Consider the following 13,818-nt stretch of genomic DNA (forward strand, 5'->3'; position numbering starts at 1 on the left):
TTGGAAATATTGTTAATTGAAGCTGTTTTGTGAAGTGGAGTTGGAAGCTTGATTTCTTGGTCACTTCCAAAGAGCAAGTAAACCTGAGTAAAAGGCTGGTTGTGAATGAGATTATTAGGGTTTCTGTGACCGTCTCTCTCTGTCCCTGGGTATGTTGTGTACTCAGATTTAGCTCTTTTACATGGCCGAGTACAGTGATCTCCCCGAGCCAGTTCCCAATTGTTTTCATCTTCTTTTGAAGTGTCTCATGGTGTGAACGGTTTTGCTTCAATAAGATGGGGTGCTGGAGGAATCCAGCTTCCATGGGTTGGGGTTCCACAAGATGCATTTGATGAGGTTCTTACTCGGTCCTGATGCTTTGCAGACTGCTGATTGGAGTGACATCACAGCCCAGCCTGATCCTGTCCTCATGTCAACATATCTAAAAGGGTCAAGGCTTGAGCTGGATGAATGGTGAGGTCTATCAGGGAGTTATCATCAACTGTGAAAAGATTGGGCTTGATGGGCTGAATGACCTTTTATCACAAACCTTTTTCTGTTCTTTAAAGGGGAACATGGCCATCCACGAATGCAGCAGGCTGGAGAGAGAGAGAGTGAGTTGTTGAAAACCAAGTGATGTTGCAGAGTCCGAGAAACTGGGTTGATAGCCATGCTTATTCTCTGGTCTGAGAATGTGATCTTCAAGGCCAGGGATGTTTTTTTGAGCCTGAGTAAGATTCTCCTGGGATCTTCCAATGGCTGAGGATAGTGTGCAAAGACTAGTAGGGACAATGAGAAACAATTGCGAGCAGTAATCCTGTGGATGGTGGAAATCTTGAGTAACATTTTGATGAAACCAGAGTTGGAGTGAGCAGTGATGTTTTTCTTGTAGGTACTCCTCTTCTCTTAATGGTTAGGTTCTTTCTGCTCAGCCACTAGATGGAGTAATTATTGAAAATTTTGCCTTCCAAAGCTCGTTTTTATATCTAGTCCTGACAGACGGTTACAAATTCATTACAAAAGACACCACGCCACAGTATGGAGTTGTTTAATTTGAAGTTAATTGGGCAATCTTACTCCCAAGGGTTTGCAGAAAGTAACCATCATATGGCGCTAGTTTAGGGGGAGCATTACTCTGTAACCCTGTGCTGTATCTGTCCTGGGAATATTTGATGGAAATGATGTAGACAGGAGCGTTGCATTGTATCTGATTGTTTGCTGCAGTTCAGCACTAGGTTGATGTTTCGTTCTACATATGGTTATATGAAGCCTTGGGTGAAGTATTTGTCCATTTCCAAATACCTGCTGTGCAGTAAACCTTGAGTGAAAACTCTCCACGTTCTCGGGACACATGTTGAACATCTCTAATTTTAAAACCATGTGCTCGGTGGGCCAATTTGTTTGTAATCCTTTTGATGGCTTCAATCTCTGTAAGCACTACCCAGCAATGCTCCAGTTGCTTCTCTTGCTCAGTATGTTGCAGATCATTGCTGTTCATGTGCACTTTCAAACAGATGTACCGGAGTACAAATCGGAGACCTGTTGTTTTTTTCCCCCTCTTTCTTTGCCCGGGATATACAGAGATTATTCAGCACCGGCTAGGAACTGAACCTGGACTTTCGGACTCTCTATTTACATTTGGGAATGTCAAGAGAGTTTGAGCAGGAACATTTAGTGGCAGTTGATGTGGCTTTTTGCTCTCTCATCTTGAACACATTTCCCAGAAGCAAACACGGACCAAAACAAATTGTGTAGAGCTTCCACCAGGCGCAACTGGACTCCAACAGGGCCCAATAATAGGTCAGGTACACATTTGAGCTCTGCTGCTGCCATGTGTTTAATAAGATTGATAGTGAATTTAGTGCAGAAGTTTAGAACGCTATAATGAGAGCTTAACAAAGTTTGACCTGATGTTTAGAAAGGAAGAATCCAGTTGGGAAGAAGCCGGTCAGTCTGCCGATCCTGCCCAAGAGTGGCGGGACCTGCAGCAGTTTCTCAGCCGATGATGAGTTGACTCCTCCATATCGAACCTTTCCAGCCTCGGAGGCCCTCCCGCCTCCCAGCACTAGCAGACAGGTCAATGCCAGGCTCAGAACAGGTAATCAAACAGCTGTAATATGAAAGGAGTTGTGTTTGATGTAGTTAATCCCATTCAGAATGCCCCTGGTTCAAGGTCAAAGTGTATGTTTGGCAAATTCATAGTAATTGTTTTCCTATCAGTCTCTCCTGTGTCAACAGGAGGAGATCATCCAGCCCCTCGAGCCTGCTCTGCCCCTCAGTACTGTCATGCCTGACCACCTGCCTCAACTCCATTTTCCCACCCGTTCCCCTTATCCCTTGATTCCCTGAGACACCAAACTAATCTGCCTATCACAGCCATATAATTTATTCAACAATGATGACACTTGGGTGGAGAATTTTAAGGATTCACAACACTTGGCAAGATTTCTCATCATCTGAGTCCTAAATGATTGGCCCTGGATTCTGAGACTGTGCCGGGTTTTAGACTTCCCCCAGCCAGGAGCAAACCAGCTCTGCTGACCCTGTTAAGCCCCTTGACAATCGTGTATGCTTCATTGAGATCATCTCTTCAAACTGAGAGAGAAAAAGGCCTGAGGTCTTATCTTGAGAACCAATTTACTGAACCTTCACTGTACTGCCTGCCAAGTATATCCTCCTTTAAATGTGCAGGTCAAAGCTGCACATTGTTTTCAAGGCATGGTCTCACCAATTCACCAGGGCGACACAATGGCAGCGATTACAGCTGCTGCCTCAGTGTGAGCTACCCGGGTTCAATTCTGGTCTTGGGTAGCTGTGGAGTTTATGTTCTGCCTGTGTCTGAGTGGGTTTCCTCCAGTTTCCTTCCTTGGTCCCAAGATGTGCGGGCTAGGTGGATTGGCCAAGCTAAGGTGGGGTGGATATGGGTAGAGTGCTCATTTGAAGGGTTGGTGCAGACTCAATGGACTGGCACAGTCGGGATTCTATGAAATCCCTTTGCAATTGTTTGCAAAACCTCTTTGTGGGTCCAAAGTCCCCTTGCATTGAAGGCCAATATGTCAGTTGCCTTTTTAATTGCTTGCTGTGCCTGCATGGTAACTTTGTGTTCCGTGTGCACCCAGAGCCTGCATGGTAACTGTGTTCCGTGTGCACCCAGAGCCTGCATGGTAACTTTGTGTTCCGTGTGCACCCAGAGCCTGCATGGTAACTTTGTGTTCCGTGTGCACCCAGAGCCTGCATGGTAACTGTGTTCCGTGTGCACCCAGAGCCTGCATGGTAACTTTGTGTTCCGTGTGCACCCAGAGCCTGCATGGTAACTGTGTTCCGTGTGCACCCAGAGCCTGCATGGTAACTTTGTGTTCCGTGTGCACCCAGAGCCTGCATGGTAACTTTGTGTTCCGTGTGCACCCAGAGCCTGCATGGTAACTTTGTGTTCCGTGTGCACCCAGAGCCTGCATGGTAACTTTGTGTTCCGTGTGCACCCAGAGCCTGCATGGTAACTTTGTGTTCCGTGTGCACCCAGAGCCTGCATGGTAACTTTGTGTTCCGTGTGCACCCAGAGCCTGCATGGTAACTTTGTGTTCCGTGTGCACCCAGACTTTCTGAACATCAACTTTTTGCAGCTTTTTTACAAAAATTATTTTCCACCTTGACTATCAAATGAATAACTTCACATTTCCCCATGTTAGACTCCATCTGCCATCTTGTTGCCCACTTAAGCTGCCTGTGTCTTCCTCATAGTTAGCATTTACACCTCACTTTGTATTGTCAGCAAACTTGGATACGTTACTCAGTCTCTCTCTACCTAAGTCACTCATACAGTTTGTGGGTAGCTAAGGTCCCAGTGCTGATCCTTCTGGAATTCTGTCCATTAAGTCATCCTTTATCCATACTAATATATTACTCCACTCCATGAGGTCCAATCTTCTCTGTTAAACTTTTCTGTAGTACCTGTTGAATGCCTTTGGAATCCAAATATATTACAATCATTCCCGTTTATCCACCACTCTAGTTACATCCTCAAAAAACTCTGTCAGACATGATCTTTGACCTACAAGAGAGTCCTGGTTCATGGGGGACAGGCAGGAAAGTGGAGTTACGGCTGAGTCAACTCAGCCACAGTCATATTAAATAGCAGAGAAAGCTTGAGGGCCAAATGGGCCAGGCCTGCTGTTTCTTAATGTTCCTACGATTTCCCTTTTGTAAAACCATGTTAACTTTGATCCTGAAGGCCTTCGTGAGATTCTGTTCTTCATCTGTGCTCCTGCAATGCAATGGTTATTTGGCTATGGGCACTATTTCTGTTTCACCAGAGTCTATTCATAATAATCATCTTTATTGTCACAAGTTGGCTGACATTAACACTGCAATGAAGTTACTGTGAAAAGCCCCTAGTCGCCACATTCCAGCGCCTGTTCAGGGACACAGAGGGAGAATTCAGAATATTCAATTCACCTAACAGCACATCTTTCGGGACTTGTGGGAGGAAACCGGAGCACCCGGAGGAAACCCACGCAGACACGGGGAGAAGATGCAAACTCCGCACAGACAGTGACCCAAGCCAGGAATTGAACCTGGGTCCCTGGTGCTGTGAAGCCATTGTGCTAACCACAGTGCTCCTGCATAACAGGATGGATTTTCATGAGGTAAGGAGGTCCCTGGCTGTCTTGGTTAACTATCTACCACACCATGATCAGATGATCCTCAAATCATGCACAGGACCAAACCATCCTGACTGTGAACCTACCCTTCCCCAACCCTGCAATGTTTAACAGCGCCATGTTCCTGAGGTGGCACATTGGGTAGCACTGCTGTCTCACAGTGCCAGGGACTTGGGTTAACACTGCTGTCTCAGTGCCAGGGACCCTGGTTAGCACTATTGCCTCACCGGACCAGGGACCCTGGTTAACACTGCTGCCTCACAGTGCCTGCGACCTGGGTTAACACTGCTGCCTCACAGTGCCAGGGACCCCGGTTAACACTGCTGTCTCACAGTGCCGGGGACCCTGGTTAGCACTGCTGCCTCACAGTGCCAGGGACGCGGGTTAACACTGCTCTCTCACAGTGCCAGGGACCCATGTTAACACTGCTGCCTGAGTGCCAGGGACCCGGGTTAACACTGCTGCCTCACAGTGCCAGGGACCCGGATTAACACTGCTGCCTCACAGTGCCAGGGACCCGGGTTAACACTGCTGCCTCACAGTGCCAGGGGCACTGGTTAACACTGCTGCCTCACAGTGCCAGGGACCCGGGTTAGCACTGCTGCCTCACAGTGCCAGGGACCCGGGTTAGCACTGCTGCCTCACAGTGCCAGGGACCCGGGTTAACACTGCTGCCTCAGTGCCAGGGACCCGGGTTAACACTGCTGTCTCACAGAGCCAGGGACCCGGGTTAACACTGCTGTCTCACAGTGCCAGGGACCCGGGTTAACACTGCTGCCTCACAGTGCCAGGGACCCGGGTTAACACTGCTGCCTCACAGCGCCAGGGACCCGGGTTAACACTGCTGTCTCACAGTGCCAGGGACCCGGGTTAACACTGCTGTCTCACTGTGCCAGGGACCCGGGTTAACACTGCTGTCTCACTGTGCCAGGGACCCGGGTTAACACTGCTGCCTCACAGTGCCAGGGACCCGGGTTAACACTGCTGCCTCACAGTGCCAGGGACCCGGGTTAACACTGCTGTCTCACAGCGCCAGGGACCCGGGTTAACACTGCTGCCTCACAGTGCCAGGGGCCCTGGTTAACAATGCTGCCTCACAGTGCCAGGGACCCGGGTTAACACTGCTCTCTCACAGTGCCAGGGACCCGGGTTAACACGGCTGTCTCACAATGCCAGGGACCCGGGTTAACACTGCTGTCTCACAGTGCCGGGGACCCTGGTTAGCACTGCTGCCTCACAGTGCCAGGGACGTGGGTTGACACTCCTGCCTCACAGCGCCAGGGACCCGGGTTAGCACTGCTGCCTCACAGTGCCTGGGACCCTGGTTAACACTGCTGTCTCACAGTGCCAGGGGCCCTGGTTAACACTGCTGCCTCACAGTGCCGGGGACCCTGGTTAACACTGCTGCCTCACAGTGCCAGGGACCCGGGTTAGCACTGCTGCCTCACAGTGCCAGGGACCCGGGTTAGCACTGCTGCCTCACAGTGCCAGGGACCCGGGTTAACACTGCTGCCTCAGTGCCAGGGACCCGGGTTAACACTGCTGTCTCACAGAGCCAGGGACCCGGGTTAACACTGCTGTCTCACAGTGCCAGGGACCCGGGTTAACACTGCTGCCTCACAGTGCCAGGGACCCGGGTTAACACTGCTGCCTCACAGCGCCAGGGACCCGGGTTAACACTGCTGTCTCACAGTGCCAGGGACCCGGGTTAACACTGCTGTCTCACTGTGCCAGGGACCCGGGTTAACACTGCTGTCTCACTGTGCCAGGGACCTGGGTTAACACTGCTGCCTCACAGTGCCAGGGACCCGGGTTAACACTGCTGCCTCACAGTGCCAGGGACCCGTGTTAACACTGCTGTCTCACAGCGCCAGGGACCCGGGTTAACACTGCTGCCTCACAGTGCCAGGGGCCCTGGTTAACAATGCTGCCTCACAGTGCCAGGGACCCGGGTTAACACTGCTGTCTCACAGCGCCAGGGACCCGGGTTAACACTGCTGCCTCACAGTGCCAGGGGCCCTGGTTAACAATGCTGCCTCACAGTGCCAGGGGCCCTGGTTAACACTGCTGCCTCACAGCGCCAGGGACCCGGGTTAACACTGCTGTCTCACTGTGCCAGGGACCCGGGTTAACACTGCTGTCTCACAGTGCCAGGGACCCGGGTTAGCACTGCTGCCTCACAGTGCCAGGGGCCCTGGTTAACACTGCTGCCTCACAGCGCCAGGGACCCGGGTTAACACTGCTGCCTCACAGTGCCAGGGGCCCTGGTTAACACTGCTGCCTCACAGCGCCAGGGACCCGGGTTAACAATGCTGCCTCAGTGCCAGGGACCCGGGTTCCGTTCCGGCCTTGGGTGACGGTGTAGTGTTTCCACTTTCTCCTCGCGTCTGCGTGGGGTCCTCCGGGGGCTCCGGTTTCCTCCCACGGCCCAAAGCTATGTGGATTGGTTATGATAAATTACCCCCGAGGGTGGGATTGTAGGAATATGGTGGGGGATTGGGACGAGGTGAGACGGTCTTTCGAAGGGTTAGTGCAGACTCGATGGGCCAACTGATCTCCTGCACTGCAGGGATTATATGATTTTCTCACTTTGTTTTTAATGCTGTCAATAAGCACCTGGGGTTTAGTTGATCTTTCAATGCCAGCCAATAGCTGCTCATGTATAAGGGGAGCAGCCATGTGTTTTGAGGGTTGATGATGGTCAAAAGTTCCTCAGTTCTGCGTTCCCTGATTGTCCTGTAATATTGATTCTCTGACTAACTTTGAAACTCCCTCCTCGGAAGAAACCAAGATGTGTGATGGTATTAGTGTCATGTCTAAAATCCCATCCTGACTGAGGTACACAGTCCAGTTCAGCAATGAAAGGGAAAATGCTGAAAAATCTCAGCAAGTCTGGCAGCATCTGTAGTGAGAGGAAAGAGCTAACGTTTCGAGTCCGATGACTCTTTGTCAAAGCTTTGACAATGAATCATCGGACTGGAAACGTTAGCTCTTTTCTCCCTCCAGATGCTGCCAGACTTGTTGAGATTTTCCAGCATTTTCCCTTTCGTTTCAGATTCCAGCATCCGCAGTAATTTGCTTTTATCCAGTTCAGCAATGGATAGGCATCATTCATTTGCCTGTTGCATTACTCTCATTTGTCCAGTCCTATCATTTTCCACCAGCTGGCCTTCAGGAGGTGGGGTGGTGGTGGAGGTTGGGGAATACACACGCCAGAGGTTGGCCTGATGATTCCTGCAGCATCAGCAATTCCAGTTTTCCATCATTGCCACTTTGCAATGCTTAATCCTGCCCACTGCTTTGCCTCCTTGGAGAGCTTGTGGTTGTCTGCCCCGTTCCCCCCCCCCCCCCCCCCAGTCCACCCTCCAATAACGGCTATGGTAACATGGGCTTGCTTTGCTGTGTGCGCTGACCTCTTCCCCACACTGTCTTTACTGCAGCCTGTGGTGCAGAGTCGCTTTAACATATAATTCTCTTCTCCTTTAGTGGGTTACTTTTGTGGTTGGTAGTCACTAGCTGATGGGTGCTGTGTGTATGTGAGCAGCCTGCTGGCCTACTGACCTGTCTCATTTCCCTGTGTATTTCAGCCAGCAGCAGTAAGCACCGAGACATCATCATTTGGTGACCTAAGGCTGCCGGCCATCTCTCCACAGTGTTTACTGGCAGCTACCAGGTAGGTGAAAAGCAGTAAATCTCCTTATTGTGTCAGCATTTCCAAAGGCAGCAGCTAGCCTCGTTTGCCAAACTTGTCAATGTCATGTGTGTAATTAGCTGTGTGATGGGGAGGGGCATTGGATGGTGACCCCTCCAGGCTCTGCTCAAGGACCTGAGACTGAGGTGCCTCTGGAGCTGGTAACCAGGCAGAGGAACTGTTCTGTGGGGGTTACAGTGGGGCGTGGATAGGGTGGGGGTATAGAGAAATGGAATCGAGTTGTCCCTGGAAAGTGTGGTTACAGATCGGGTGGGGCTGACTTAGCTGGAGTCTGAGCTGTGCACAGACGAGTGGTTTGTGTGTCGTCAGCAGTGTTGTGTCAGCACATTTATAACGTTGGCACAGTCCTTCGCCCTTTTTATGACCACACCCAATTGGAGCTGTCAGGTGGAGAGCAGAGAGAGTGTCTGGTCTGATGGGTCTGATGGAGTTGTGGAGAACTGCGAAGAGTTGAGGATATAAATCTTCTGTTTTATAAAGTGGTTACAGATGTGATGCTTCTCTATTGGGGCCCCTCTGCAACACCTCCCTGTGTGTTGGGTTCTATCTCTTCCATTCTTTATAGAAAGAAGTCTGACAACACCAGGTTAAAGTCCAACAGGTTTGTTTCGAATCACTAGCTTTCGGAGCATTGAAAGAGCACTGTCCGAAAGCGAGTGATTCGAAACAAAACAAAGACTTATTACTGTACCCACCCCAGTCCAACGCCGGCATCTCCACATCATTCTTTACAGAATGATCGAATTTACAGAGCAGAAGGAGACCATTCGTCCCATCAAGTCTGCACCGGCCCTTGGAAAGAGCACTGTACCTAACCCCACACCTCCACCCTATACCTGTAACCCCTCCTAACCTTTTGGACACCAAGCGCAGTTAGCCTGGCCAATCCACCTAACCACATCTTTAGGCTGTGGGAAGAAACCGGAGCACCCGGAGGAAACCCACCCAGACACGGGGAGAACGTTCAGACTCCACACAGACAGTGACTCAAGCCGGGAATCGAACTTGGGACCCCGGTGCTGTGAAGCAACAGTGCTAACCACTGTGCTACCGTGCCGCCCTTCAGTTGATTTGAAATGGGTACCTGATCAGATGGCAGATCTAATCTAACTTTTAAAATGTTACTCTGTTACCCTTTAAATAGAATTGGGATAATTTAAACAGTTGAGCAGGATCTTGCCAGTCTCGCTGTGTGTGGGGAGCTGTAGATCAGTCCCACAGCGCCACCATCAGGCTGACTGTCTGAGCAGCGCTTGTCATTTATTTACATTGGGCCTGAAGAGGAAGGGAGTGTCTTCAACCGAAAAGTTGTTCTTATTTCCTGCTGCTTCTGTGAAACATAATTTCCTGGCACACATTTACAACCAGAATCCCGTTGTCTCATATTCCCCCCCCCCCCCCCCCCCCCCCCCCCCCCAGACTGCCCTGCCATTCAATAAGATAATGGCTGATTTGGTTGTCATTTCAATTCCTCTTTCCCACCTATCCTCCGATAACCTTTCACCCCTTTCTTTATCAAGAATCTATCCAGCTCTGCCATACAAAGATTCTACTTCCACTGCCTTTTGAGGAAGAGAGTTCCAGAGTCTCACGCTATCTGAGAAGAAATTTCTCCTCTTCTCTCCCTCAAATAAATGATCCCTTATTTTTATAGTGACCAAGTTCTAGATTCTCCCACAAGAGGAAACATCTTCTCCACATCCACCCTGTCCACACCCCTCAGGATCGTATGTTTCAATCAAATCGCCTCTTACTCTTCGAAACCCCAGCAGATACAAGCCCAGCCTGAGGCCCTCCTTTAGTGTTTGTTTCACTTGTACTGTGTTGTCCAGTTCACTCGTGCACCTCATCACTTGGTGATCACAGTAGGTGTGAAGTGACATTCTCCAGCTTGCACTTTTCTGGTCTCTTTCCTCCCCTTCCTTGCAAAATTAGAAAGATATCCCATTGCCTTGTTCAGTGTTTCAGCCAAGCTTGTATATCCTGCGTTCTGAACCCTGACTGTCTCAGTCATGTCTAAATTGCAGGTTTCCCCACAAGGAACAGAGGTAAGGCAGAGAATTGCTCCGAAAATCATTTGTGTATCATTTCTGTTTGAACTTTTGTAACATGTCCTTTTCTGTCTGCAGTGATCCCACTGAAGCACGAGGTGAATTTTATGGACGTTGCCGAGTTCTGGCTCCTCCACGGTGTCTCCTTAGCAGGAAAGCAAGGTGACGTGGCAGCTAACCCAGCAACCTTGAAGACACGGCCTCCAAGCTTGTATCAAGCAGGGACCCTTGACTGAAGCATCTGCTCTTTTTAATCAGTTGGATCCCCAACACTGGAGTAGTTGATCACAGGGCCTACAGGCTGCCATGGCTAGGCAGTTCCGGGATTACAGGCTGCCATGGCTAGGCAGTTCCGGGATTACAGGCTGCCATGGCTAGGCAGTTCCGGGATTACAGACTGCCATGGCTAGGCAATTCCGGGATTGCAGGCTGCTATAGCAGGCAGCTCCGGGATTATTTTTTACTGTACATTTGGACAGTTTTTTTCTGGTTCAGGGTGGGTGAAAAAAAGAGACTCAAGTTTTCAGTTCCCATGTTGGACGTTCTTGTATACTGTACTTGAAGTTATTTTGCTGGTGGGAGGGGAGATGTTTTTGGTGTTTAACTTTTTTTGGTGAAATGCTCACATGACAGTGTTCTGTCACTACACATTCAGGTGAAGTTATGTTAACTTCCAATGCTTCTGCATCCTCCATAGACATCACACACCAGACTGTTCCACTTCATTTCGTCAATCGAGGTTGAACTTGGTTGTTTTTTTTAAGTATAATGTATAAAACAAGAAGAAAAATCCCTCTCAGGAAGTTGATGCCTGGTTTCGCTGACTCTGCCTGTGTGTGTGCATGTGTATCTAGGGTGCAGCCAGTTCTCATACTCTGAGCCAGTAGTGTTTTATTGTCGAGTGTGGTGTGCACCCCACAAGGACTGAAGTCTACGTGACAACATTTATTAACTTAAATTGATTCTTATGTTGCTTCTGGAGCCTCACGAGTAACTACGTTGGTTCTCTCTCTATCTCTATTCTTATGCTCAACCCGGTTTTTGATGCTGTTTAATTTTCCTATTATTTAACGCTAATGAGGGAATATTTGAGGTGATTGGAAGTCTGGTGCTGAAGCGAGCATCTGAAATCAGCAAATTCTGGCTGGATCGCATTGACCAAGTTGGCCTCCTGCTGTGCTGCATCTTCAGTCTTTCTTTTTGCCCTTAGTTTGAAATTCAAGTTCGGATTCCTCCTCACAACTCCTGCCTCACCTCGATGATCAAAATGGTAACATCTGCAAGAGACACTATTTAAGTGTATTTAAAAAAAACCCTGGGCCAAGAATGCAGGCAGGGAGCCTGCTGTAACCAGTCACTTGGTGGCTTTGGGAGGGAGGGATTCTTTTTCATACTCACCATCTTCCTTCCCTCCCTGTACTCACCATCCAGGCAGCAGTGGGCAAACATTTACTGCTTAACATGCTGGACCGCAAGCCGGGTCTGGTTTCACTTACTTTAAATATCCCACACTGTTGTAACTACATAGAATAAATAGGAGGCACCCGTCTTCTGATTCTGTCACTCTGTTACCAACATGAACACTAGGTTTTTCAAAAACTGACACAGTCCACCTCCTGATCCCGTGTATAGATGTCATAGAGCCCATGCAGAGGTGCAGTTGGAAGGAGTCAATAAAGGTGCATTACTTGTGACTTCTCAGCTTCTTTCTGCTCTGCTGGGATTTATCAGCAAAGAATCTGAAGACATTGACTTTAACAGGGCGATGTTGATGTTCTGGCTGCATGCAAGCCCTGAGATTAGTGCTGTGGGATCCGAGGATACAGGATTCGATCAATATGCTTTCCATTCTTCGTTTGAGAAGCTGGACATGGTGCTTGTGTAGGAGAATCGGGTACTGCCTCGTGACAACACAGCAGCTCAGGCCTTGGATTTCTGCAGGAGGAAGGGATGTAGACAGTCACTAAACTCTCCCACAATTCCCAGAGACCAATGCTGCCTTTTCAGACATCTGGTCAAGGGTTGCCCACAAGGTGTGGGTTTTTTTCTCCTTTAAGTGTCTGCTTATTCCAGGAGGTTATGCATTAAATTTAGCAACATAATCGCTTGACGAGCACCATTTATAATGTAAGCGTTGAATTTAATAGTAAACCTTATTTGAGAGTCTTCAACCTGACTGATGACCAAGCTGTCCTGCTTGCGAATCTCCTGAGTGCGAGATCATGCAATCATCCTCCACATCTCCTATCAGCTGCTGTTTCTGACATTGTGACTGTAACCCAATGTAGTTCTCCTCCCCTATCTGTGTGTGAGAATGGTAGGTGTGTAAAGCATGTTGCAGGGAGAATGGGGCTGGATGGAATTGCAGGCCCCTGTCAGTGCCAATTCCCACCCCATAGCAACAATCTGCTTTGCACACTTGTACTTTCCTCAGAAATATTGGTTCTTTATTCAGAAAATGGACATTGTGGTGTTGCTTACAGCCCCTGAAGAGCCAATCCTGCGTCAAGAACAGACACGAGTGTCAGCAGTTTTAATTTACACAATGTGAGATCACCCTGATCTTTGTAATATGGTGCTACATAAATCTTTAATATGGATCATCATTTCTTATCAGAGGGATTTTGAGAAACTGTGATTTGATTCAGGAACCTTCTATTCTCTTCCTGTTCTAGAGTCGCACCAATTTTGATAAAATGACAAAAAGGGAAAAAAAGATATACATAGTTCCTAGCCATTCTTTCCCTGCCACATCGAGCAGGGCAGCAATGTGGTAGCTAACAGTGGGATTTATATATTGTTTTCGCTAGGTATTTTGATAATCCAAATTGATAATTGTACAAATTTAATCTTTCCTTTTTACTTGGTACAGTGGCGATTGGCAAGAAGCTGCCACCCTCGGCATCTGTACATCCAGAAACCGTTCCTTTTTCTCAGAGAAAGACTTTTCACTAAACATTAGATGCATTAGTCACAGCTTTGTGTAAAAAGAAATGAAAATTGTTCATTAAATGGTCATTTTTTACACCTAATAAACCTTTTAAATGGATTGAAACTGTTGTTTAGTTTGCCCCTGGCCCCTGGATCTGTTTGGGTGGCAGGGAACCAGCTTTTGGAGCTGAAATCCAGTTTTGTCTGAACTTAAGACGTGTGTGAAAATTGATGGAAATGATCAGACTACATTCCTTGTTGATCCTGAAAGTTGGTCTCCGTTATCGAATTATACAATGGTTACACGATGAGGAGGAGGTATTTCTTCAGCCAGAGGGTGGTGAATCTGTGGAACTCTGCTGCAGACAGCCGTGGAGACCAAATCACTGAGTGTCTTTAAGACAGAGATGGATCGGTTCTTAATTAATAAGGGGGTCAGGGGTTATGGGGAGAAGACAGGAGAATGGGGGTGAGAAAATATCAGCCA

The 13,818-nt window shown here is 48.6% G+C and overlaps 1 protein-coding gene across 7 annotated transcripts in view; it reads left to right on the forward strand.

Moving 5' to 3' along the window:
* mbtd1 (mbt domain containing 1) overlaps positions 1-13,449 on the forward strand; it is a 232,280-nt gene extending 218,831 nt beyond the window's left edge. For 4 of the 7 annotated variants that reach the window (XM_038776647.1, XM_038776644.1, XM_038776648.1 and 1 more), the window contains exons 16-19: positions 549-593; positions 1,898-2,077; positions 8,225-8,310; positions 10,479-13,449. In XM_038776647.1, coding sequence (XP_038632575.1) covers positions 549-593; positions 1,898-2,077; positions 8,225-8,262 — 263 coding nt within the window. In that variant the 3' untranslated portion in view covers positions 8,263-8,310; positions 10,479-13,449. The remainder of the gene's footprint in view (positions 1-548; positions 594-1,897; positions 2,078-8,224; positions 8,311-10,478) is intronic. The other 3 variants (XM_038776650.1, XM_038776651.1, XM_038776649.1) reach the window with 2 other exon arrangements.
* The last annotated feature ends 369 nt before the right edge of the window (positions 13,450-13,818 follow it).

The sequence above is a fragment of the Scyliorhinus canicula genome, chromosome 18 (genome assembly GCF_902713615.1).
Source record: "Scyliorhinus canicula chromosome 18, sScyCan1.1, whole genome shotgun sequence".
Taxonomy (NCBI): Eukaryota; Metazoa; Chordata; class Chondrichthyes; order Carcharhiniformes; family Scyliorhinidae; genus Scyliorhinus; species Scyliorhinus canicula.